This window comes from Bacillus rossius, chromosome 7, assembly GCF_032445375.1.
Source record: "Bacillus rossius redtenbacheri isolate Brsri chromosome 7, Brsri_v3, whole genome shotgun sequence".
NCBI classification, from domain to species: Eukaryota; Metazoa; Arthropoda; class Insecta; order Phasmatodea; family Bacillidae; genus Bacillus; species Bacillus rossius.
Genome location: NC_086335.1, coordinates 30958485 through 30983692, shown reverse-complemented (window position 1 = coordinate 30983692; position 25208 = coordinate 30958485). Strand labels below are relative to the sequence as shown.

General features: G+C 44.7%; 1 protein-coding gene across 1 annotated transcript in view; it reads right to left on the bottom strand.

Annotated features, from left to right (window-relative positions):
* The window catches only part of LOC134534520 (protein NDNF), a 132946-nt gene that overhangs the window by 996 nt on the left and 106742 nt on the right, over positions 1 to 25208 (bottom strand). Inside the window, exons 5-8 of the mRNA XM_063372999.1 lie at positions 19533 to 19755; positions 13250 to 13477; positions 7906 to 8124; positions 3785 to 4050 (exon numbers count right to left, since the gene is read on the bottom strand). Of these exons, the coding sequence (XP_063229069.1) occupies positions 3785 to 4050; positions 7906 to 8124; positions 13250 to 13477; positions 19533 to 19755 (936 nt within the window). The remainder of the gene's footprint in view (positions 1 to 3784; positions 4051 to 7905; positions 8125 to 13249; positions 13478 to 19532; positions 19756 to 25208) is intronic.

Genomic DNA, 25208 nt, shown 5'->3' with positions numbered 1-25208 from the left:
AAAATATGCCGGGAAAAAATATAAAAACCAATAAACAAATATCCTATGAATATACTCTCGGACTCTATCGATTGTGATCCTTCATTCGAAACTTGATCAGCGCAAAACAAAGTAATCATAACATAAAAACTATCAAAATCTTTTTTTAAAACTACTTTTTGACAATCCTCACAATTTATACAAGATCTCTCACTGCCCGGATGAATCAATATGTTTCACAAAATCACTATGCCTGTCATGGATGTTATATTTGGTGCACCTTATGACTATTAGAGTGCCAACTACAAGCATATAGACCAAGCATCTCCGAAACACAACACTTTCTTCGTCGATACTTGGTATGCCTTTCAACCCCGTCAAGTAAGGACCATCTAGTTTGAATAATCTGATACTATTCTTGAGAACTCGATGGCATCTTTACCATCTTTAACATAGTACTCGATGTGAGTTGTATCATCGTCTACGGGAACCCTGATGACAGCGACGACGATTGCGATGCAGATTCCTTTTGCATCATCCACGACAACCACGAAGATCTTGATGGAAGCTGTACCTTCGACAGCGGAGATATCGTCAGCGACAACGCAGATCCCGATGTAATATGTATCATCATCACCAACAACACTAGAGGAGACATCAACAGACGTAGTTCCATCAGCAGAAGAGACATTAATTACTGCAGTGCTGCCTGCAATTCAAACCTCGAAGTATTACGTTTCGCCGTCGATGGAGATTTCGTTGGCTGCAGTACTTTTAGCATCAACAGTGTCCACTGAAGGTGTTTCGTCGTCTTCCCAGCATTGGTGTCGTTATTGTGACAATATCTTATCAAACAACAGTGTTGCTCGTCAACACGAGATTGTAGGATGCACTAATAATCTTTCTCGCAATATGTTCAGATGTAAAAAAGTGTTGCAAGCAATTTACAAGAAACAATATGTTGAAAAGAAATTTGAAGACACGCATAGGCTCTGCTATGCAATAGCAAGTAAAGATTTCGCTGCAACACCAAGGTATCGACGCGCTGAAGTGTACACCGGGAATTGGTACTATGACAGTTGTATCAGTATCCGATACAAGCCTTGAATGCTCATCTTCATCAACCAGACATCGTTTCAGCTACTGTTATATGTCGTTTGCATTTGATGATGCACAAAGACACGAGAGAAGTAAATGTATGAATAATCATTTCCGTATGAAGTTTCACTGCGATAAGTTTCATGTTTGATTTAAGGGTATAATAATTTGAGACTACACGTGAAAAAAAGTAAAGTTTAAGTCCGTGTGGCCACTGTGGAACTATATGCAGATATTTAATTCCCCGGAGTCTCGTATGAATACAAGCACAAAAGCAGATGGACAGCAAACCGATTGTGATGACGCCTGGACATTGAACTAAACCCAACAAGGTACTCGGTGCTTCACAGGTAAATCATAACGGATTCCACTTGTTGAAATCTGCATTTGGTGGAATTTTGTAAGACTATTATTGTATAAATACATTTGATGAAGAGGCAACGTACGAACCTTTAAAATGTAATTTTTGTTGGACTGTGTATATTATGAACCCTATTCGTTCAAGGACTAAGTGAAGAAATGAGTTTTCAAGAATAATAATATTCTCATTCTGCCAGTTCTGACGATGTAGAGAAGTCTGTTGAACACAGTATCGAGAAAATTTGTCAGGAAGAGGAAGACTTTGTCAGTAAAGGATCTGCCTGGTATCTTGTATTCAGGAGCTGAGAATCGGCCAGTTCAAACCGATGCAGAACTAAATGTGATTTTAGATGACTAACGTTCGCAAGTGTTCCTGTATTAGAATTGACATAATACATTTTTATTGGTAAAAATATTGTGATTTTTTAGAGACATTTTACAAAATTGATGAAATTTGGATAATATTTTTTTTGTATTGATCAAGGATAGGTTTAAGAATTGAAATATACCAGTCAATCATTATTTTTGCAAGTGATTGTTTTGGTGATACTTGGAGTTTTTCCCGAATTTCTAGCTAAATAATTATGGTTTTTCGAGATGGTGGCCAAGACGACCGTAATGATGGTCTGGTGATTGTCATTCTAGCGGGTAAAAATGAAACTAATATGGCGACGAAAACAATATGTCGGATCCAAGATGGTGACCTCCAGCAAACGTTAACAATATGGCCGCCAAGTGTTCATACTGGCTGATGTAATATCTGCCTTGGCATTAGTGGTGGGAGGTCAGTCTGCCGATGCCGGTGGTGGAAGGATCCGCTGCCATTTTTAATCGATTGATATCGCCGGTTTCGATCCGAAGACTTCGTGTTTACAGTATTTTTTTTATTAAAACTTTAATGAGTAATTTTTTATGATGTTTAATTTTTTTCTTTCATATTTCTAGAATAAAAATTTGTATGAACGTTTTTTTTGCAGGAAAGCCTATGCTGTTATTTTTGTAATTAAATTATCTTTCTTCTGATACCAATATTTATTGGTTATCATATCGGTGAAGTTATCTAAATACCTATACTTACCTGTATTAATACCTGCTTGCCAGATAGCTATGAACAAAAATCAGTAGGCAAGCCTACCAAGGCATATTCTCTATGTTCAAAACTATCTGTTGCGACTAAATTTTTTTGGATTTCATAAGATTGAAGGTGGTGAAAAAAAATTGATTGAAATTAATTTTAATTAAAAATAGCCATGAACACTTTCCGATAGGCCAAGCTATCATAGGCGTGTTTATAAATCAAAAATATTTGGGGGAGCAGAATTGTTGCCTCTTGGAAGGGCAGTCCTTCAGGACTTTTCTGGCAATGGTTTGTTTGTACAGCGACTGGAAGGGCAGCCCATCCAATTTATGAAAACATGTTTCTTTAAGTGTTTAAATAATCCTGAAAACTTGCCCCTTGGAAGGGCAGCCCATCAGGATTTTTCTGAAAGTAGTGTTTTTGAAAGGTTGTCTGAATTGTTGCCCCTTGGATGGGCAGCCATTCAGGATATTTCTGACAGTGGTTAGTTTAGGTTATGTTAGGTTAGGTTAGGTTAGGTCACTTTACAAACTAACCACTGTCAAAAAAATCCTGATGGGCTGCCCTTCCAAGGGGCAAGTTTTCAGCATTATTTAAACACTTAAAGAAACATGTTTTCAGAAATTGGATGGGCTGCCCTTCCAGTCGCTGTACAAACAAACCATTGCCAGAAAAATCCTGAAGGGCTGCCCTTCCAAGGGGAAGCATTTCAGTCGCCCCAAATATTTCATAAAAAAAATTGGCTGTCTGTAAAGTCGGTTTACGGACGATAGTTTAACGTGACAACGTCATATCAAAACAATGATGAAATGATTGCAAACTTTTATGAATAAAATTGAATAATTTTTATTGAATTATCACTATTTTGTATGGATACAAAGAAGGCGTGAAATGAAATCTACAATAGATAAATTTACTTTTATTTGCACTCATTAATTCAAATATGTTAATTACTTTAACGAAGAGATTATTTTAACTATAACTTTTATACATGTTTGCTACTTAACTTCTTCCAATCTGCGTTATTCTGTTAAGGATAGGACGATGATGAAGAAAAAGTAGGAAACGAATGGGAGTGTTTCAAGTTTAACGTGTCTCGAAAAAGTCAAATCGATGGTTGTTCCAATCGAGTGGAAGAGAGATGGATGCGGCGCAAGCGTACAACGAGCGTAACGGGACACTTTTTTTCGCGCGTGCAGCCGGCGTTCATCGATTTATTGGACGTTGTGACGCCAGACATAGGTGTGATCTGGTTGTTCAGACGCGCACCTGTTGGCGGCCGGGTCGCGCGCCAGGCAGTGCTGGGGCCGGCGCCGCTCCGCCGCGCACTGGTCGGGCGTGGCTCCGGGCGCCTCGTCCCAGCCGCGACGCAGCTCCGCGGCGCTGACGCAGTAGCGCGCCGCCGGGTCGGGCGAGGGCAGCCAGCCCAGCGTCACGGAGCGGCAGTCCGACAGCCCGGGGAACTCGTGCAGCCGCCGCTCCTGCGGCATGGCCGGCAGCGGGAAGCCGGCGTCTCCGCGCGCCGTCGCCAGCACCTGCGCGTGGAGCAGGCGTCTTCCGTTCGCGCGGCGTACAACACGCCAGGGGCGCAACTACTACAGGGGGGCAATATACCTTTTTATAAATAACTATCGATCCCCCCCCCCTTATTGAAGCGGGGGGTCCCCGGGAAAAATTTGTATTTCAAGGTGGAAAATGGTGCTATTTAAGGGCCCCGCCTACCCGGGCACACATACGGTGCGCAGAGCTTCAGGAAAAACCAACGCGATTTCAAAACTACTCAAGATATCCGAGTGGGGCCTATTTACGAATAGCATTCAAGAGTTCGCTGAGGGCCGAAAAGTACTTTTAATTTCGGATCAAGTTTTTAAAACTGTATTTTTAGAAGCATTAAAATGCCTAAAACGCGTGTTTTCAGAATGATTTTTAGGCATAAAACAATCTTTACAGATTCTTGAAAGCACTTAAGGGGCTTGCATAACACCTTTATCTTCATTTCTCCGCCATATAATGTTACGGTCACCGCTCAAATTTCACAGTCATCCTGTGACGACGAGACGAATGCGCGCCAGTTCAGAGACTTGCGCTTAGAGGCTATACCGCGCTGGAAGCACCAGCGAGCGTCACGCTTATCATCCTGCCTCACTAACACACATACACCCCTGACGAGGCGGGCCCCTTAAGCAGTTTTATTATCTACAAATTGATTACACAGCTAGTAGAAATAACATATCCGACTTGTACAGCACTTTATTTGCCCCCGTTTGCCCCCACTTCAAGGTTTCAGTTGGGGGGGGGGGGGCATAATACCCTTGCCCTGTTGTTGCGCCCCTGCAACACACTGTCTGGTTTCAACCGTCCCGGAGCAATGGCATGCAAGAGATCCCACATGGAGCGACAGTATGAATTTTAACATCAGCCGTCGTGTTTTATCTATGCATGGATGTGATTGGACAAGTATCTCATAGTCAATTGACGAAGCCATATTCTGGCTGCGGGCACGGCGGCTCAAACAGAATGGATAAGTTGTTTCTGGTCAAGGCAAAATAATGGTACTAACCATTCTAAATTTGGCATATGGTATACATCTAAGGCCGAACATCCAGATGCCATCAAACATCCGGTGACATCTGGATGAAGAGAAAAAGTTAGTGCCCTTGGAATACCCTAACGGGTTCAGTCCTAGGAGGTGGAGGTGGTGAGGCTCAGCCGGGCTTCAGCCCGAAATAACTTGTCTGCTTTCCTGTCCTTTTATTCACACATGGCAAACGGTTTCGTCTGAATTCCGACAACTGTTTGGGATTGCTCGGCTGGAGTGATTCGAACACGGGTCGCAGCCACATCAAAACATGCCGAAACGTCGGAACAATCAAGTTTTTTTTTTTGCCACGGACGCAAGAATACTGCACCCACAGGCCAAGAAACTGACGCTGTCACGCCGTCTAACATTTTTTTTCCTTCCAACGCATTCCATTAAAGTTGGTCGAATAATGTTGGAGGATTATGACGAAACAAACATTTCTTTAGCGGAGCCTTATTTGTTAAACTATTTTGGACACGGCCATACACAAGGTGAGGATGGGGTGATACTCCCCTCTCCCTCACTGAATTCCTAAAAATACCTATCTTCATTACCACCTACAAATGGGGAAAGAATTAGAAAGAAAACAGCGGGCAAAGTGGTTATATTACTCACTATTCTCTCTCTCTCTCGCTCAATCCCCTCCCCCCTTTTCCCTATCCCCGTGAACGAAATAAATTATAGGTTCACTCATGAATTTGGAGACATGAATTTTCATAAAATATTTCATATAAAAGCTAACCTGTTATATTAATGACAAGTTTGGTGGGACCAGTCAATCAGAATCGTAACCAGCGAAAACTGAAATGATAAACGTTAACGTTTCAACGAATCTTCGAAATTGCAAGAGAGTAAAATGGTTATAAAGGAAATTAACGTTCAACTGAATGTTGTCTGTAACTAAATTTTCCTGAAAAAGCCAAGAATGAGTCTATAAATATTAATATTTTATAAATATTAATTTTTACTATGCGAGTATTCATATGTCAAGATATGCATAAAAACCAGAAATTTGTTTTATGAAATTTCCTTCCAGTACTGTGATGCATTATTTGTAATTTACATAAAATTTTTAAGTTTGAGCTGGCTCAATCCAATAATATACTTCGATAGTGTAACAGGATTAAAATGTTGTCTGAGCTTATTTATCCAGCTTCTTTGGATGGAAAACATTTCCAAACCATGTATCGCACAGAAATAAGCCATTAAAATTAGTTGTTAAATACAAATGAAGATGAAAATAGGACAGCGTAGTAGGGTATTAACAGGCTGCTATGTTGTAAGCGTGGGAAAAGAGGGGAAGTGGCTTGGGAAGAGCAAGTTAAAGTAATGTAAGGAAGATGAGTGGGAGGGGAAAACGTGGAAGCGGCTAGGGAGGGAAGTATAGGAAGAGTATAGTGAACCTTTAGGGAGTAGTGTGAGTGTGAGGAGGAGGGGACATGGCATGAAAAGGAAAAAAATAATGGAAGGGTCTATTAGTGAAAACAATAGTAGTTAATAGTGAGTGTGCTATAAAGAAGAATAGGTGGTCTTAAGAGGGGAAGAAGTGGATGGTACAATAGCGACAGGAAAGGGAGGAGATGAGTGGGCGGAAAAGGAGTAAAGTGGCTTGAGAAGGGGAATGAGCGGAAGTTATATTGAAAGGAAAAGGAGGAGGTAAGTGCATGGCGAAGATCGGGAGGGTCTAATATTACAAGAAAAGGATGGATATGAGAGTAAATGGAAGGGGGAAGTAACTTGAGGAGGTAAAGGAGGGGAGAGTATTAGAGTGAAATGGAATGGAAGAGTTTGAGTGAGACGGGAAGGGGGAGCAGTAGCTTGATGAGTGTAAAGGGGGGAGGAGTAGCTTGCAGAAGGAAAGTAGGGGAAGTGGGTTGGATATAGTAAAGAGGGGAGTGTATGACAATGAAAGGGAAGGTTGTGTGCGAGTGGGAGTGGAAGGAGGGTAAGTGGCTTGGAGAGGGGAAGAGGGTCGGATAGTGGAAAGAGGGGAGAGTATTAGAGTGAAATGGAATGGAAGAGCGTAAGTGGGAGGGGAAGGAGTAGTGGTGGCTTGGTGAGTGGAAGTGGGGGAAGTAGCTTGGAGAAGGAAAGGAGGGGAAGTGGGTTGGAGAGGGGAAGGAGTAGTAGTGGCTTGGAGTGGAAGTGGGGGAAGTAGCTTGGAAAAGGAAAGTAGGGGAAGTGGGTTGGGTAGGGGAAGGAGTAGAAGTGGCTTGGTGAGTGGAAGTGGGGGAAGTAGCTTGGAGAAGGAAAGTAGGGGAAGTTGGTTAGATAGAGTAAAGAGGGGAGTGCATGACAATGAAAGGGAAGGTAGTGGGAGAGTGGGAGCGGAAGGAGGATGAATGGCTTGGAGAGGGGAAGGAAGCGAAGTAGGCGGGACTAAGGAAAGAGGGGAGTGCATGACAATGAAAGGGAAGGTAGTGGGAGAGTGGGTGAGGAAGGAGGGTGAGTGGCTTGGAGAGGGGAAGGAAGCGAAGTAGGCGGGACTAAGGAAAGAGGGGAGTGCATGACAATGAAAGGGAAGGTAGTGGGAGAGTGGGCGAGGAAGGAGGGTGTGTGGCTTGGAGAGGGGAAGGAAGCGAAGTAGGTGGGACTAAGGAAAGAGGGGAGTGCATGACAATGAAAGGGAAGGTAGTGTGCGAGTGGGAGCGGAAGGAGGGTGAGTGGCTTGGAGAGGGGAAGGAAGTGAAGTAGGTGGGACTAAGTAAAGAGGGGAGTGCATGACAATGAAAGGGAAGGTAGTGGAAGGAGGGGGAGTGGCCTGGAGAGGGGAAGGAAGGGAAGTAGGTGGGAGTGCGCGACAGCTCACCTCGAGCGCAGATATCCGGCTGAGCTCGTCGGGGTCGCGGGCCACCACCTTGAGCAGGAAGCGTTGGCCCCTGGCCGCGTCGGCGACCCGCAGCACGTCGTACCCCTCGACGCGCCGGCGCGCCACCACCACTTTGCCCTGTGACGTCACCTCGGCGTCCACGGCGCCGCCGCACGGCATCACGTACATCTGCAGCGGGCCCGGCGCCTGGCGCCCCACCTGCCGGGCCGGTCAGGCACAACTAGTTCACAATCACCAGGCATGCCGCAACGGACATCCAAGACAAATATGCGAGCAAGCAGAAAATAAATGACAATGAAAGGGAAGGTAGTGTGCGAGTGGGAGCGCTACTCCTTCCCCTCCCACTTACACTCACTCACTTTCCTTCCTTTCCCTACTCAAGTTACATCCCCCTTCCATTTACTCTCGTGTCCCTCCTTTTCTTGTAATATTAGACCCTCCCAATCTTCGCCATGCACTTACCTCCTCCCTTTTCCTTCCAATATTACTCTCCGCTCATTCCCCTTCTCAAGCCACTTTACTCCTTTTCCGCCCACTCATCGCCTCCCTTTCCTGTCACTTATACAAAAAGTAGTTTGGAGAGGGGAAGAGGGTCGGATAGAGGAAAGAGGTGAGAGTATTAGTGTGAAATGGAATGGAAGAGTGTAAGTCAAAAGCTGATGTCAAAAAAATTAAAAACAACTGCACAAGACAGAAAAAATAGTACAGCACCGACAAAAAAATTGAACTAACAAAGATGAGAGAGAACAGAAAACAAAGAAACAAACGACCTTGGACAACACAGTGACGAACAGACGGACCCAGCGATGATTCTTAACAAATATTTTGGACATCACAACGACGAAAAAAACACAAGAACACAATATATCTGTGTTGTGGAAGTTTCTCATGACATATAGTATAAGCTTATGTAATGTATCTTCTCCACTGTAAGAACCATTCAAAAACAGTATCAATTTTTTTATGATGAATTTTACTTATTACATTTCCAACTGTCCAATCATTAAAACTTAAATCAACCCAACTTTACATTTCGTTATTATTATTACTTTGACATTAAGTAATATTTTAAAGTTTTAACTGGCTCAGTCCAATAATAAAATTTCAGAATGTATTAAAATTTAAAACTTGTTTTAAGTTAACTGTCCACTTTGATTCAGTGTGAAAAATTGGAAGTTTTATTTCGTCCTATGTTACCGCTTAAATTTTTCGGAATACCTTTATTTTTCTAAAACCAATTTTTTTCAATGACATCATATCAAGAGTGTAAAATAATAATGACGTGGCGTAAAAAATTTAAGAGTTCTAAGTAATGATTTATGAGCCCCCTTTTCTCCAAAAATGATATAAATATTTTCCCTTATAAATATATATCAATATAAACATAGACAAAATAATAAACATGTTTATCTCTGGTGTTGAAATATCAAAAACATTTTTGTTGATTAAATATAAATTTTTTAAATAGGCCCGTATCCCGATGACTCTTAAATTATTTATAAAAGTTATTTTATGTTCATGCAATATGATTATATTCGAGCGTGTGGACGCTTGAAAAATTGGACGCTTGAAATGTTGGCCAATCGAAACAGCAGTGCACTAACATTTAGACTCACTCCGCTAGGTTTTAGCAACACAGTGGTAAAAATATCGAGAACTTCATTCAAGTTGAACATTGTTACTAATGATAATGAGTAAGAAAATCTAGTGAATCTATTTGTCAAACGCAAAAAAAAAAAAAAAAAAAAAACTGTCTCGATTGTTTTTTATCCGCACAGGTAACATATCAAGTTTCTCAATGATTTCAGTAAGTAAAATTGGCCAGCCACTAACAAGTGGACATATTTCCATGGAAGTTTGTATTTTTTCTGCTGCTACTAATTTTTTGAATTGCATAGACCATCGTATATCAATGTACTATACATTACTACAATTTTTTATTGAATTATAAACATATTTTAATTATAACGATGAAAAAAAAACCAACAATTTAAATACTTATATAAAAACGTATCTAAAACTTCACAATATCACAGTATCTTTTTAAATCTCAAGTTTTAAGTAAATGGTGTTTTAAGATTTATATCCAATAAATTAAAAATATGTAATACATTCTTGTTAGTTGAATTTTATAAATAATTATGCAAATTTTATGTTATTTAATTAATTTGATTTAAAAAATTCTTTTAAACACGGAAAAATATTTTTATGCCAAATATTTACATCATATTCGACATTGTTATGCATAATGCGCTGCTTAATTCAATTTATTTTTGTGGAAAATATCAAATATGTCTGGAAGTTAAATTTTGTTTTCCGTTCAATATAACAGTTGGCACAGCACTTACATGACCACATTATAACGGGTACCAGAGCTGTTAACCTTTCTCTACTAACGGCAACCTTGAAACGCGTCCACAGAGTCCGCCTGGGAGTTTATGCAGGAATAAGTTACACAGTGTGTTGCGGGCGCTATATGTTTCCGGGGGTTTCCTGTCGCTTGTTTTCTGGTTACGAAGGGCCGCCCAGTCAAGGGTGTAATCGTATCAATGTGGCGGGATGATAAGTGCGACTCTCGCTGGTGCATCTAGTGCTGTGTGTCCTCTAAGCGCAAGGCCGTGGACTGACGGGCAGTCTTCTCGTCGTGAATAGGGTAACTATGATGCGAGTGTTTGAGTGATAATCATAAAATTAGATGGCGGAGAAATGAAGATAAAGCTGTAATGTAAGTCATTTGAGTGCTTTTGGGAATCTGTGCCAGATGTTTCATGCCTAAGCATTATTATAAAAACACGCGTTTTAGCCATTTTTTCACGCTTCTAAACGTATTATTAATTGCTTGTCGTAAACAAACACAACTCGTATATCTTGAGTATTTTTTATGAAGCTCCGTACGCCGTATGTATGCCCAAGTAGGCAGGGGCCTTTCAACGACTTCATTGACAAAAAAAAAATGTTTGAAATTTCGCTCATTTTTTTTAGTAAAAGTAAAATATAATAGTTTGAACATTTTTATTTATTTTTCCAAGGTTAGATTTAGCATTGAACTATTATAAAAACTAGCTTCCCTGGCAGTTTTCGTTGAGCTCTACGAGTAATTTCGATAAAGGCACGTCACTGCAAGGCTATAGAGCGTCCCACTCTTAGATTGCAGTGTGGAAGTAAGTGGGTGCTTTCTCTCTCTAACACACGTCGACTGCCGTATGCGCTGTCCTTCTTTCTGCGAGTGCGGTTGCCAAAGTATTTGAAATCTAAGAAATAGAATATTGTTTATTTATTTATCAAGTGAACGTTACACATAATGCGTATGTATTAGTATCAGTGATTAAGTTAAAAATGGGTGATAATTTTTTTTTTTACAGATTTATGAGCGCTATAGTCTTTACAGGTATTAAACTTTATAAATCACTACATTTGATTTGTTAAATGCTTTTCGTGCACTCAGAATTCCAAATAAGTACATCACCCTGAACTTGTAAACTGTTAGAGATGTGACAACGCGCTCCATAAACCATGCAATCTAAGCGTGAAACGGTCTATAGAGGCGGACATTAGCTGTATCCGAAAATTATCCCAATGGATCCCTTAGCTAAGGGATCCACTAGAAGTGCATCCTAGTGGACGCAGCCATCTTTGCGTTGCTATCAAACACTCACAAGAGATGCCGAAGCATCCCTACATGCGTCCAATAACTCGAGGTTTCTAGAGATGAGACACTTGCATCTACAGATGCGTCCTTACAACCCATCAGCTTCAGAATAGAGTCTTATTTTGTTTGTATAAACACATTAATTTATATTTTTTTGCATTAGATTAGTTATAACGTAATAAGCATAAGTGATAACTCAAATAGAGACAAAAAAAATCTGAATAAAAATTAACTGGAAGAGAAAATAAGCTTACAGGGGTATTTAATATTCATTAAAGATTTTTTTTATATTTTGAGGGTTAACAACAATGTATTTTTATAGCTGACATTTATAATGATCACGCCACATTAATTTTTTTTAATTGTTCGTTGTTGTTTACGTTTTGCTTAATATTCATAGATATCACGACTCCAAATGACTAGGTGCACATTAGTACGACCAACTAGCAGTAAGAGTATTCAGTTATCATCCACCCGCTAGGGATGCGTCCTCTGCATCGGTTCGAGGGATGCAGGGGTGCGCGACATGACGGGGGACGGACGGGGGACGGACGGGGGACGGACAGGGGTCAGAAGGGGTACGGACGGGGTACTGACAGGGGACGGATGGGGGACGGACAGGGGACGGACGGGGGACGGAAGGGTTACGGACAGGGGACGGACGGGGCACGGACAGGGGACAAACAGGGGACGGACAGGGGAGGACGGGGTACGGACAGGGGAGGACGGGGTACGGACAGGGGACGGAGGGGGTACGGACAGGGGACGGACGGGCCACGGACAGATGACGAACGTGGGACGGACAGGGGACGGACGGGGTACGGACAGGGGACGGACGGGGCACGGACAGGGGACGAACGATGGACGGACGGGGTACGAACAGGGGACGGACGGGGCACGTTCAGGGGACGGACGGGGCACGTTCAGGGGACGGACGGGGGACGGACAGGGAACGGACGGGGGTACTGACAGGGGACGGACGGGGCACGGACAGGGGATGAACGTGGGACGGACAGGGGACGGACGGGGTACGGACAGGGGACGAACGGGGGACGGACAGATGACGGACGGGGTACGGACAGGGGACGGACGGGGTACGGACAGGGAACGGACGGGGAACGGACGGGGGACGGACGGGTTACGGACCGGGGACGGACGGGTTACGGAGGGGGGATGGACGGGTTACGGACGGGGGACGGACGGGTTACGGACGGGGGACGGACGGGGTACGGACAGGGGACGGATGGGGCACGGACAGGGGATGAACGTGGGACGGACAGGGGACGGACGGGGTACGGACAGGGGACGAACGGGGGACGGACAGGGGACGGACGGGGTACGGACAGGGGACGGACGGGGTACGGACAGGGGACGGACGGGGTACGGACAGGGGACGTACGGGGTACGGACAGGGGACGGACGGGGAACGGACGGGGGACGGACGGGTTACGGACCGGGGACGGACGGGTTACGGAGGGGGGATGGACGGGTTACGGACGGGGGACGGACGGGGTACGGACAGGGGACGGACGGGGTACGGACAGGGGACGGACGGGGCACGGACAGGGGATGAACGGGGGACGGACAGGGGACGGACGGGGTACGGACAGGGGACGAACGGGAGACGGATAGGGGACGGACGGGGGACGGACGGGGGACGGACAGGGGCCCGACCTTGAACTTGAAGGTGGCGCGGCCGTCCAGCTTGCGCAGGTTCACGCGCGCCGCCTTGGCGTCGCGCAGGGCCGCCGGCCGGCTGCGCTGGTCGTACTTGAGCGCCGCGCGGCCGTACGGGAAGCTCAGGTTGGTCTTGCGGTTCACGCCGAACACGTCGAAGTGGTACACCTTGCCGTGCTCCAGCTGCGTCAGCGTGTACTGCGTGCGGCGGCCCACGCACTCCACCTGCACACGAGTCACCGGCCACCTTGTCACACTAGTAGACCACACGCGCTTTGGTAATACGCTTTTCAAGTGACAATTCTGTGTTAGCCTTAGTTCAATCCTTGATAAATGCAAAAATATAATAATTAATTAAAATTACCATAACCAATGAGAAGCTTTGAGAAATAAAATATCTCTGTTTGTACAAATAAAAGATTACTACATAATTTCTACAAGAACAAAAAAAAAACAAATTATTAGCATTTCTCAAAATATACAGTCTTCTTACAGTTAGAACAAGTCCTTTGCATGTCTTGACATGTATTTTCAGAACAGTTAAACATGACAATTGATTACCACATTTTTCACACAGCAAAGAGTTTTATAATTTAGTTAAAAGGACAGTAATAATATATTTCATGAAGCCTTGAAAGTTTTATGCATACAAATAGTCTTGCCGCAAAATATACAGTTTCTGATAAATGCTTAATTTATCCATCACAATTCCTGATGTGCCTTTTTCAGGTTCCCGTAGCATATAAACTGTCCACAACACACGTTGCACTGATATTTAATGCATTCAGAATTATTATTATTACAATTATGTATTACATAATAATGTATTTTCAAGTTTTTTTATGTTGTCACAGTATGTACCTACTGTCGGGTGACGGAACACCGTCAAATGCTATCAGCATTGCTGCAGTCAGGGTCTCCGACGTTGACGAAGGAGTTGACGTTATAGGTATTGTAGGTGATTTCAAGTCCGAGTACCACTGTTGAGCGACTAATTAGCATCAGAGTCCCTGGGTTTGGTAGTAGGGGAGGTGGGGGAGAAGGGGGAATGTCCCAAGGGTGAAGAAGAAGAGAGAGGTCCGCCAGTTAGCGACTAAATAGCACCAGAGTCCCTGGGTTTGGGAAGTGGGGGAGGAGGGGGAATGTCCCAAGGGTGAAGAAGAAGAGAGAGGTCCGCCAGTTAGCGACTAAATAGCACCAGAGTCCCTGGGGTTTAGGGTGGGGTGAGGAGGGGGAATGTCCCAAGGGTGAAGAAGAAGAGAGAGGTCCGCCAGTTAGCGACTAAATAGCACCAGAGTCCCTGGGTTTGGGAGGTGGGGGAGGAGGGGGAATGTCCCAAGGGTGAAGAAGAAGAGAGAGGTCCGCCAGTTAGCGACTAAATAGCACCAGAGTCCCTGGGGTTTAGGGTGGGGTGAGGAGGGGGAATGTCCCAAGGGTGAAGAAGAAGAGAGAGGTCCGCCAGTTAGCGACTAAATAGCACCAGAGTCCCTGGGTTTGGGAGGTGGGGGAGGAGGGGGAATGTCCCAAGGGTGAAGAAGAAGAGAGAGGTCCGCCAGTCAGCGACTAAATAGCACCAGAGTCCCTGGGTTTAGGGGTGGGAGAGGAGGGGGAATGTCCCAAGGGTGAAGAAGAAGAGAGAGGTCCGCCAGTTAGCGACTAAATAGCACCAGAGTCCCTGGGTTTAAGGGTGGGAGAGGAGGGGGAATGTCCCAAGGGTGAAGAAGAAGAGAGAGGTCCGCCAGTTAGCGACTAAATAGCACCAGAGTCCCTGGGGTTTAGGGTGGGGTGAGGAGGGGGAATGTCCCAAGGGTGAAGAAGAAGAGAGAGGTCCGCCAGTTAGCGACTAAATAGCACCAGAGTCCCTGGGTTTGGGAGGTGGGGGAGGAGGGGGAATGTCCCAAGGGTGAAGAAGAAGAGAGAGGTCCGCCAGTTAGCGACTAAATAGCTCCAGAGTCCCTGGGTTTGGGAGGTGGGGGAGGAGGGGGAATGTCCCAAGGGTGAAGAAGAAAAGAGAGGTAAGCCAGTTAGCGACTAAATAGCACCAGAGTCCCTGGGTTTGGGAGGTGGGGGAGGAGGGGGAATGTCCCAAGGGTGAAGAAGAAGAGGTCCGCCAGTTAGCGACTAAATAGCACCAGAGTCCCTGGGTTTAGGGGTGGGGGAGGAGGGGGAATGTCCCAAGGGTGAAGAAGAAGAGAGAGGTCCGCCAGTTAGCGACTAAATAGCACCAGAGTCCCTGGGTTTGGGAGGTGGGGGAGGAGGAGGGGGAATGTCCCAAGGGTGAAGAAGAAGAGAGAAGTCCGCCAGTTAGCGACTAAATAGCACCAGAGTCCCTGGGTTTGGGAGGAGGGGGAGGAGGGGGAATGTCCCAAGGGTGAAGAAGAAGAGAGAGGTCGCCAGTTAGCGACTAAATAGCACCAGAGTCTCTGGGTTTAGGGGTGGGGGAGGAGGGGGAATGTCCCAAGGGTGAAGAAGAAGAGAGAGGTCCGCCAGTCAGCGACTAAATAGCACCAGAGTCCCTGGGGTTTAGGGTGGGGTGAGGAGGGGGAATGTCCCAAGGGTGAAGAAGAAGAGAGAGGTCCGCCAGTTAGCGACTAAATAGCACCAGAGTCCCTGGGTTTAAGGGTGGGGGAGGAGGGGGAATGTCCCAAGGGTGAAGAAGAAGAGAGAGGTCCGCCAGTCAGCGACTAAATAGCACCAGAGTCCCTGGGGTTTAGGGTGGGGTGAGGAGGGGGAATGTCCCAAGGGTGAAGAAGAAGAGAGAGGTCCGCCAGTTAGCGACTAAATAGCACCAGAGTCCCTGGGTTTAAGGGTGGGGGAGGAGGGGGAATGTCCCAAGGGTGAAGAAGAAGAGAGAGGTCCGCCAGTTAGCGACTAAATAGCACCAGAGTCCCTGGGTTTAAGGGTGGGGGAGGAGGGGGAATGTCCCAAGGGTGAAGAAGAAGAGAGAGGTCCGCCAGTTAGCGACTAAATAGCACCAGAGTCCCTGGGTTTGGGAGGTGGGGGAGGAGGGGGAATGTCCCAAGGGTGAAGAAGAAGAGAGAGGTCCGCCAGTTAGCGACTAAATAGCACCAGAGTCCCTGGGTTTAAGGGTGGGGGAGGAGGGGGAATGTCCCAAGGGTGAAGAAGAAGAGAGAGGTCCGCCAGTTAGCGACTAAATAGCACCAGAGTCCCTGGGTTTAAGGGTGGGGGAGGAGGGGGAATGTCCCAAGGGTGAAGAAGAAGAGAGAGGTCCGCCAGTTAGCGACTAAATAGCACCAGAGTCCCTGGGTTTAAGGGTGGGGGAGGAGGGGGAATGTCCCAAGGGTGAAGAAGAAGAGAGAGGTCCGCCAGTTAGCGACTAAATAGCACCAGAGTCCCTGGGTTTAAGGGTGGGGGAGGAGGGGGAATGTCCCAAGGGTGAAGAAGAAGAGAGAGGTCCGCCAGTTAGCGACTAAATAGCACCAGAGTCCCTGGGTTTAAGGGTGGGGGAGGAGGGGGAATGTCCCAAGGGTGAAGAAGAAGAGAGAGGTCCGCCAGTTAGCGACTAAATAGCACCAGAGTCCCTGGGTTTAAGGGTGGGGGAGGAGGGGGAATGTCCCAAGGGTGAAGAAGAAGAGAGAGGTCCGCCAGTTAGCGACTAAATAGCACCAGAGTCCCTGGGTTTAAGGGTGGGGGAGGAGGGGGAATGTCCCAAGGGTGAAGAAGAAGAGAGAGGTCCGCCAGTTAGCGACTAAATAGCACCAGAGTCCCTGGGTTTGGGAGGTGGGGGAGGAGGGGGAATGTCCCAAGGGTGAAGAAGAAGAGAGAGGTCCGCCAGTTAGCGACTAAATAGCACCAGAGTCCCTGGGTTTAAGGGTGGGGGAGGAGGGGGAATGTCCCAAGGGTGAAGAAGAAGAGAGAGGTCCGCCAGTTAGCGACTAAATAGCACCAGAGTCCCTGGGTTTAAGGGTGGGGGAGGAGGGGGAATGTCCCAAGGGTGAAGAAGAAGAGAGAGGTCCGCCAGTTAGCGACTAAATAGCACCAGAGTCCCTGGGTTTAAGGGTGGGGGAGGAGGGGGAATGTCCCAAGGGTGAAGAAGAAGAGAGAGGTCCGCCAGTTAGCGACTAAATAGCACCAGAGTCCCTGGGTTTAAGGGTGGGGGAGGAGGGGGAATGTCCCAAGGGTGAAGAAGAAGAGAGAGGTCCGCCAGTTAGCGACTAAATAGCACCAGAGTCCCTGGGTTTAAGGGTGGGGGAGGAGGGGGAATGTCCCAAGGGTGAAGAAGAAGAGAGAGGTCCGCCAGTTAGCGACTAAATAGCACCAGAGTCCCTGGGTTTGGGAGGTGGGGGAGGAGGGGGAATGTCCCAAGGGTGAAGAAGAAGAGAGAGGTCCGCCAGTTAGCGACTAAATAGCACCAGAGTCCCTGGGTTTAAGGGTGGGGGAGGAGGGGGAATGTCCCAAGGGTGAAGAAGAAGAGAGAGGTCCGCCAGTTAGCGACTAAATAGCACCAGAGTCCCTGGGTTTAAGGGTGGGGGAGGAGGGGGAATGTCCCAAGGGTGAAGAAGAAGAGAGAGGTCCGCCAGTTAGCGACTAAATAGCACCAGAGTCCCTGGGTTTAAGGGTGGGGGTGGAGGGGGAATGTCCCAAGGGTGAAGAAGAAGAGAGAGGTCCGCCAGTTAGCGACTAAATAGCACCAGAGTCCCTGGGTTTAAGGGTGGGGGAGGAGGGGGAATGTCCCAAGGGTGAAGAAGAAGAGAGAGGTCCGCCAGTTAGCGACTAAATAGCACCAGAGTCCCTGGGTTTAAGGGTGGGGGATGAGGGGGAATGTCCCAAGGGTGAAGAAGAAGAGAGAGGTTCGCCAGTTAGCGACTAAATAGCACCAGAGTCCCTGGGTTTAAGGGTGGGGGAGGAGGGGGAATGTCCCAAGGGTGAAGAAGAAGAGAGAGGTCCGCCAGTTAGCGACTAAATAGCACCAGAGTCCCTGGGTTTAAGGGTGGGGGAGGAGGGGGAATGTCCCAAGGGTGAAGAAGAAGAGAGAGGTCCGCCAGTTAGCGACTAAATAGCACCAGAGTCCCTGGGTTTAAGGGTGGGGGAGGAGGGGGAATGTCCCAAGGGTGAAGAAGAAGAGAGAGGTCCGCCAGTTAGCGACTAAATAGCACCAGAGTCCCTGGGTTTAAGGGTGGGGGAGGAGGGGGAATGTCCCAAGGGTGAAGAAGAAGAGAGAGGTCCGCCAGTTAGCGACTAAATAGCACCAGAGTCCCTGGGTTTAAGGGTGGGGGAGGAGGGGGAATGTCCCAAGGGTGAAGAAGAAGAGAGAGGTTCGCCAGTTAGCGACTAAATAGCACCAGAGTCCCTGGGTTTAAGGGTGGGGGAGGAGGGGGAATGTCCCAAGGGTGAAGAAGAAGAGAGAGGTTCGCCAGTTAGCGACTAAATAGCACCAGAGTCCCTGGGTTTCAGGGGCGGGGGAGGAGGGGGAATGTCCCAAGGGTGAAGAAGAAGAGAGAGGTTCGCCAGTTAGCGACTAAATAGCACCAGAGTCCCTGGGTTTAAGGGTGGGGGAGGAGGGGGAATGTCCCAAGGGTGAAGAAGAAGAGAGAGGTCCGCCAGTTAGCGACTAAATAGCACCAGAGTCCCTGGGTTTAAGGGTGGGGGAGGAGGGGGAATGTCCCAAGGGTGAAGAAGAAGAGAGAGGTTCGCCAGATAGCGACTAAATAGCACCAGAGTCCCTGGGTTTAAGGGTGGGGGAGGAGGGGGAATGTCCCAAGGGTGAAGAAGAAGAGAGAGGTTCGCCAGTTAGCGACTAAATAGCACCAGAGTCCCTGGGTTTAAGGGTGGGGGAGGAGGGGGAATGTCCCAAGGGTGAAGAAGAAGAGAGAGGTTCGCCAGTTAGCGACTAAATAGCACCAGAGTCCCTGGGTTTAAGGGTGGGGGAGGAGGGGGAATGTCCCAAGGGTGAAGAAGAAGAGAGAGGTCCGCCAGTTAGCGACTAAATAGCACCAGAGTCCCTGGGTTTAAGGGTGGGGGAGGAGGGGGAATGTCCCAAGGGTGAAGAAGAAGAGAGAGGTTCGCCAGTTAGCGACTAAATAGCACCAGAGTCCCTGGGTTTAAGGGTGGGGGAGGAGGGGGAATGTCCCAAGGGTGAAGAAGAAGAGAGAGGTTCGCCAGTTAGCGACTAAATAGCACCAGAGTCCCTGGGTTTAAGGGTGGGGGAGGAGGGGGAATGTCCCAAGGGTGAAGAAGAAGAGAGAGGTCCGCCAGTTAGCGACTAAATAGCACCAGAGTCCCTGGGTTTAAGGGTGGGGGAGGCCCGAGAGGCGCTCACCAGCAGGTCGGCCTTGAGCCCGCGGCCGGCGCGCGCCGCCTTGCTGGCCAGCTCGCTCTTGCGCGCCTGCGCCCGCTCCAGGCGCGGGTCGAAGCCGGGGGCGCGGGGAGCCGGCGGGGGCGGCGCGACCCCCTGCGCCTCGCCGCGAGCCTCGCACAGCGAGCGGTAGTGGCGGCGCGCGTTCACCGCCAGGCAGTACTGCGTCACGTGCGGGTCCACCTTGCTGCAACCGCACGCGTCAGGAGAGCAACTTCAGCTGCTCCAACGCTGCAAAACAACTCACAAACCAAAACTCGGACACGGAACTCAAAAGTAGGATTTATTGAAAACAATGCCGAGCCTGTTAAATACACAGATAAATAAAAAATAACCGTTTTTCAAATACCACACACTTATTTGCTGCGTTAGGTCAGAATTCGCTGCCTGAAATGCACACCTTGCTTGCCACCATAACGCGCGGATAGCAGCACGAAATAAACATAAATTTTAAGCTATTTGAAACGGCTCTGATAAAAGAAAAAATGACTTGAAAAAAAATCCTTAACCCCGTATTTGGACCTCATTTTCGACAAGGAATTTTATTAAAATACTGTCCATATTGTTAAAATTCATCAAACCGCTAATAATTAAATTTTTTCGCACACATTAGAAGTTTTACTTCTACGGAATTACAAAATATTAACATGGAATATTTTAAAACACCCATTATAACGCTAATATATTGTATGTGTGTTTTTTTCATAAACGACTGAAATCAGTCAGTGAATAATTACTACAAACATAAAGTAAACCTTTTGGGCTGATTAACATTGTTATTATATTAAAAGGTTATTAAAAAGTAATAAAATAATTTCAGAGACGAGATTTGAACCACGTCACTTGTGGTTACCAAACACGCGCTTTACCGTTATGCTATTAAACACATTGAGAATTAAGTTTTCGTAGGTATTTTAAAACTTGAGATTACTTTAAAGTATGACTATTTTAGTTTACGCACTATATTCTAGGGTAGTTTCAGTATCATAAAGTTTTATTTGGCAAACCAATAATTTTGGTACGTATCCTAATATTTACGAAAGTGAATATACTGGTTCCTGTTGCTACACGTGGGTCCGCCATCGACTTCCGTTCCATTTTAACGAATTTGCTCCTGCTAAATGCCGTATACCGAGATCTAAGATGTTATTTTCTTGTACCAGGATGAGTTCCACACATTTGCGCACAAATAAGTAGGGAACCTTTGTCCATTGGCTACTGCCAATTTTTTTCCTTCAGGTCGTATTGCATGAGATTGGGTCATTTTAATTTTTTAAATATTGCTTTTAGTCACTTGTCATTCAAGAATGGGGGATCTGTGGTGTTAAAACTACCTATGTTCCAATGAGGACGAAGTTCAAGTGCATAATGGTTAACATACCAGACTCTCTCTAGATAATACCGTGATTTTTTTTGTTTATATATATTTCTTTTTTATACATATATACACAATCACACTAATTTTTTATGATAATTATAACCCACTAATGCAAGCTTGTGCGTAATTGTTAAGGGCAGGCAATTTTCGCGAAAACAAATTCTGAACACCGATTAGACTGCAAATTCATATACCCGTGATTGGCGGTCGTCTGCAATAGAAGGCATTGCTAATTTTACCCGGCCAATCAGTGCGTTCTTGTTTTCGCACTGGTTGGCTACCATCGGTGTTCTCACAGCAGACATTCGCGTGAAAGAAACTTAACAAATCACGAAACACACACGTGCTAAAGTGTATTAACTCTTATATAGTCTCAAAAAACCTTTTGCAAAAAATGCATGCCCCTAGGGATCGCTGCTAGTATATTTATGGTACATGCGGTTTACTAAATATACTATCCATATAATAAGAACGTATATGGGCTGAGCTGCTGTGCGATATGTTTCTAGGAACTGCGTAAACGCTGGACATCTGAAAGTCTGTGCTGTTATCTGTAGAGACCTGCAAAATTCGCGGTTTCGATGGCCTTCAGGATAGACTGCACATACCCCTGTACACTCGGGAAAAATAACGCAAGTTCATTGACTGCCGACTTGTAAGTTGTCTCAGCTGGTTTTGTCTGTGATTCGATCCTTTCTTTTGGTTGAGGGTTCATAACTGGGTTGAGATTCGTCCAGATGAACAGTAAGCCAATAGAAAAATTATCTAAGAGGTATATGTGTTTGAATTCTAGCCTATCACCGAATGAATCCGCGAATTGTGCAGGTCTCTAGTTATCTGATGTTTTAGTGTGATAATTTTCTTTTAAAATTCAATTAAAAAGAATAGTTATGCATAAAAGTGATCTGGTTGTTGTACTGGCTGCGGGTCTGCTCTCTGGGATGAAGCACGTGCTCCGGATAGCGTGCCGAGAGCACGGCTCGACGAAGCCTCGTCGTGGCCTGGGTCAGCGAGGCTGTACCTCCACCCTCGCGAGCGAGTGCGATTTCCCCTCCGCAAGTCCTCGGCGGTGTCACATTGCCCCCCGGGACACGGGCCAGGCCCGGTGCTGGAAGTTTTTGCGAGGTTTCCTCCGCGCTCTGAAGGCCCGGCCACACTGTCAAACATCCGCCCCGACACCTCCCAGCACCTCCGGCGTCGAATCAGCTTGGAGGGTCACGACGTCACCGAAATAAACGTCACCATCGCGGCCACGAGATTTTTGACGTGACAACTTCTAACAAATCGACGAACGCCGGCTGCACGCACGGATAAGTGTCCCGTTTCGCACATTGTTCCGTTACGCTGTGTCCCGTTACTCACATTGTACGCTTGCGCCGCATCTATCTCTCTTCCACTCGACTGTTTATAAAGTGAAGTGAAAAGTAAATGTGGTTTTCATTGCTTATTGCAACAACAATATCGGCAATAAAGGTTAATTATTCTTGCATTTTAAAAATCTGATTACTACTATAATTTCAAGTATTTAATCTTTTATTATTAAAATAAAAATGATTCAATTTTATTCATAAAGTATGCAATCATTTCATCAATGTTTTGTTATGATGTTATCATGTTGAACTATCGTCCGTAAACCGACTTTACAGACAACCAATTTTTTTTTGACAAGGTGAATGACGAGTTTCCATAAAATACGTCGGATGTTGGTACGCAATCGGCCCATCAAAGTCGTGCCTGGAGAAAACGGAAATCACACAGGTTTACATCACAACGATTCTTTTAAAATGACGAGAAACGCAGGGCGATCAGAGACATTATAAAAATTAAAAAATATAAATAAATTTTATACAAATTTCGTAGGTATGCGAAAACATTTTTTTTTGTGTAAAAATGAATGTATTTTTCAATAACTTTAAAAAATTCAGTGAACATTTATTTCTTTATGTAACAAATATTATTGTAAATTAAATATATGCATGTTCAAGAAGTTTAAAAATACGCAAATATAATAACAAGTTCAAAAATTCAGTCCAGCACTGTGATGTATTATTCAGTTTCCAAAATTGAGATTAAAATTGACAAGTTTGAGATAGCGCAGGCCAAAAAACATCTTTGATAGTGTGACATGATTGAAAATATTTTTGAGATTATCCGTCCAAATTTATTTTATGGAGAAAATTGAAAGCTACATTCCGTCCAATGCTACCCCTCCAATTCTAATGTCAAATATAGTTGGCTGCAGATGTTTGACAGAGTAACAGGCCTGTAACTTCCCTGCAGCCCTTCTTGCTGAGAGCTCACAAACACCCCCTCATGGCGTGACACAGCACATGGGCGCCATGCTGGTTCGAACCCACAGCGATACCTGAAAGTCCCGTAGTTAAAAGCCTCTGTGCACAAACGCATTTCAGTCTCGCTCACCGAGTTTATTATTTCAGTTTCTGGACATTGCTAGATGCGGGCATTTATTTCTCTCTCGCGAAACCACAGTTAGAAATTAGAGCCAATGATCTGACTTTCGAACGAAGAATTTAACTGAAATAAACGAGTTCTTCGTAATTTCAATTAATTGAATTTACGTAGAGTCTATGCCGTGTTTCGTTCTCAACTAGATAAACACACATATGGACAAAAGAAGTGTGTTCATAATGTAAGCTTAACAAGTTTTTATTTATTTTATTTATATACCAAAGAATATTTATTTGGAGTTTTGCTCTAAGTAAGTGAACTCAGTGTCCGCAGATTATTGATCACTGGATAATTTTTAACAAACTTTCTTCGTAAATTAAAGGTGAAAATTTTTTACAGTAAAGATTTCGATACTAGTTGATTATTAAAAAACTGTGGCATCGATTGAATGTCTACCACACACGTGTCTCCTGTCGGCACACGAGTTGACTTATACTGATTGCTCAATCAAAATAAGGCAAGGGATTCTCTCGCAAACGGCCTCCAATCACAATGAGGAAAGCTTATTTTAGGCTAAAATTATTTGTTAAAATCTTTTTGCGAAATATACCTGCCTCTAGTCATTGGTATTATTTGATGGATTTACAAGTAAATATATTCAAATAGGTCTCTTGAAATTTTTTTCGTTTAAAGTTTTCTCAACAGATATTTACTAAATATGAACTACTAGCGGTAAAAATTCACGCAAGGTTTCGTAATTACGATCACTTGCGTAAGTAAGCATTTGTAGTTAAAAAATTATAATTAATTAAATTTCAGTTGACCAAAATTTGTGACCCAAGAACGAATGCAAGAAAGCTACACTAATAACACCTTTCACCCTAAATTTACGAATAAAGCTGGTTACAAATTATCCAGGGATCTTCGTAAATTTACAATTTTGTATCTTCGAAAATTTACAGTACTGAGTTAACTTATTTTGAACTTGATTCAACAAAACAGAAAAATCGCTGCACCTCTCATAATATGGAAAATATTACATTAGTTTGAACGTATTGTAACTCGCAGGAGTAGGCCTAATACGATAAACATTTGTCAAAAAACATTTTTGATACGACCAATCATAACTTCAAAAGGTGGAAAAACAAGGGTTGGAGGACCAAAGAAAATCATAACTTTGTTCGTAAGCACACCATCGAAGCCGTTAAAAGTGTATGAAAATCTTATAATTTTTATCTAAAAGATTTTTATGAAACAATCTTCGATAAGACAAACCTTTGTTGCAAGGGGTTAAAAAAGGCTTTTATAAATAACAAAAAATCATCAAATCCGTATCTTATACACTATTAAAAACATTTAATTTTTATTATAAAACATAAAATATCTACAAATTTCATCCGAAAATATTTTTTACAAGACCAACCATCACTGAAAGGGGTGGAAAAAAACAGGGGTCGAAATACAAAAATAAAAAACCATAACTCTCTTTATATGCACACTATTAAATCCATTAGAATTTTTGGCAAACCGTATGAATGTTATCTAAAACGTTTGTCTGAAACAAGTTTTGATAAGATGAGTCATTGCTGCAAGGGATTGAAAAATTGAAGGGTAGAATTTTTAAAATTAATTATTTTCGTACCATAAACGCTATAAAATTCATTAAAATTTATTATGAAACCTGTAATTATTATCTAGAACTTTTATCTGAAATAGTTTCTTATACGACCTACCATGACTGCAGGGGATGGAATAAACAGGGGTTGAATAAAAAAAATCACTAACTCTCTTAGTAGGCACACTATCAAAACCGTTCAAATTGTTTGTATTACTTATAATTTTTATCTAAAAAT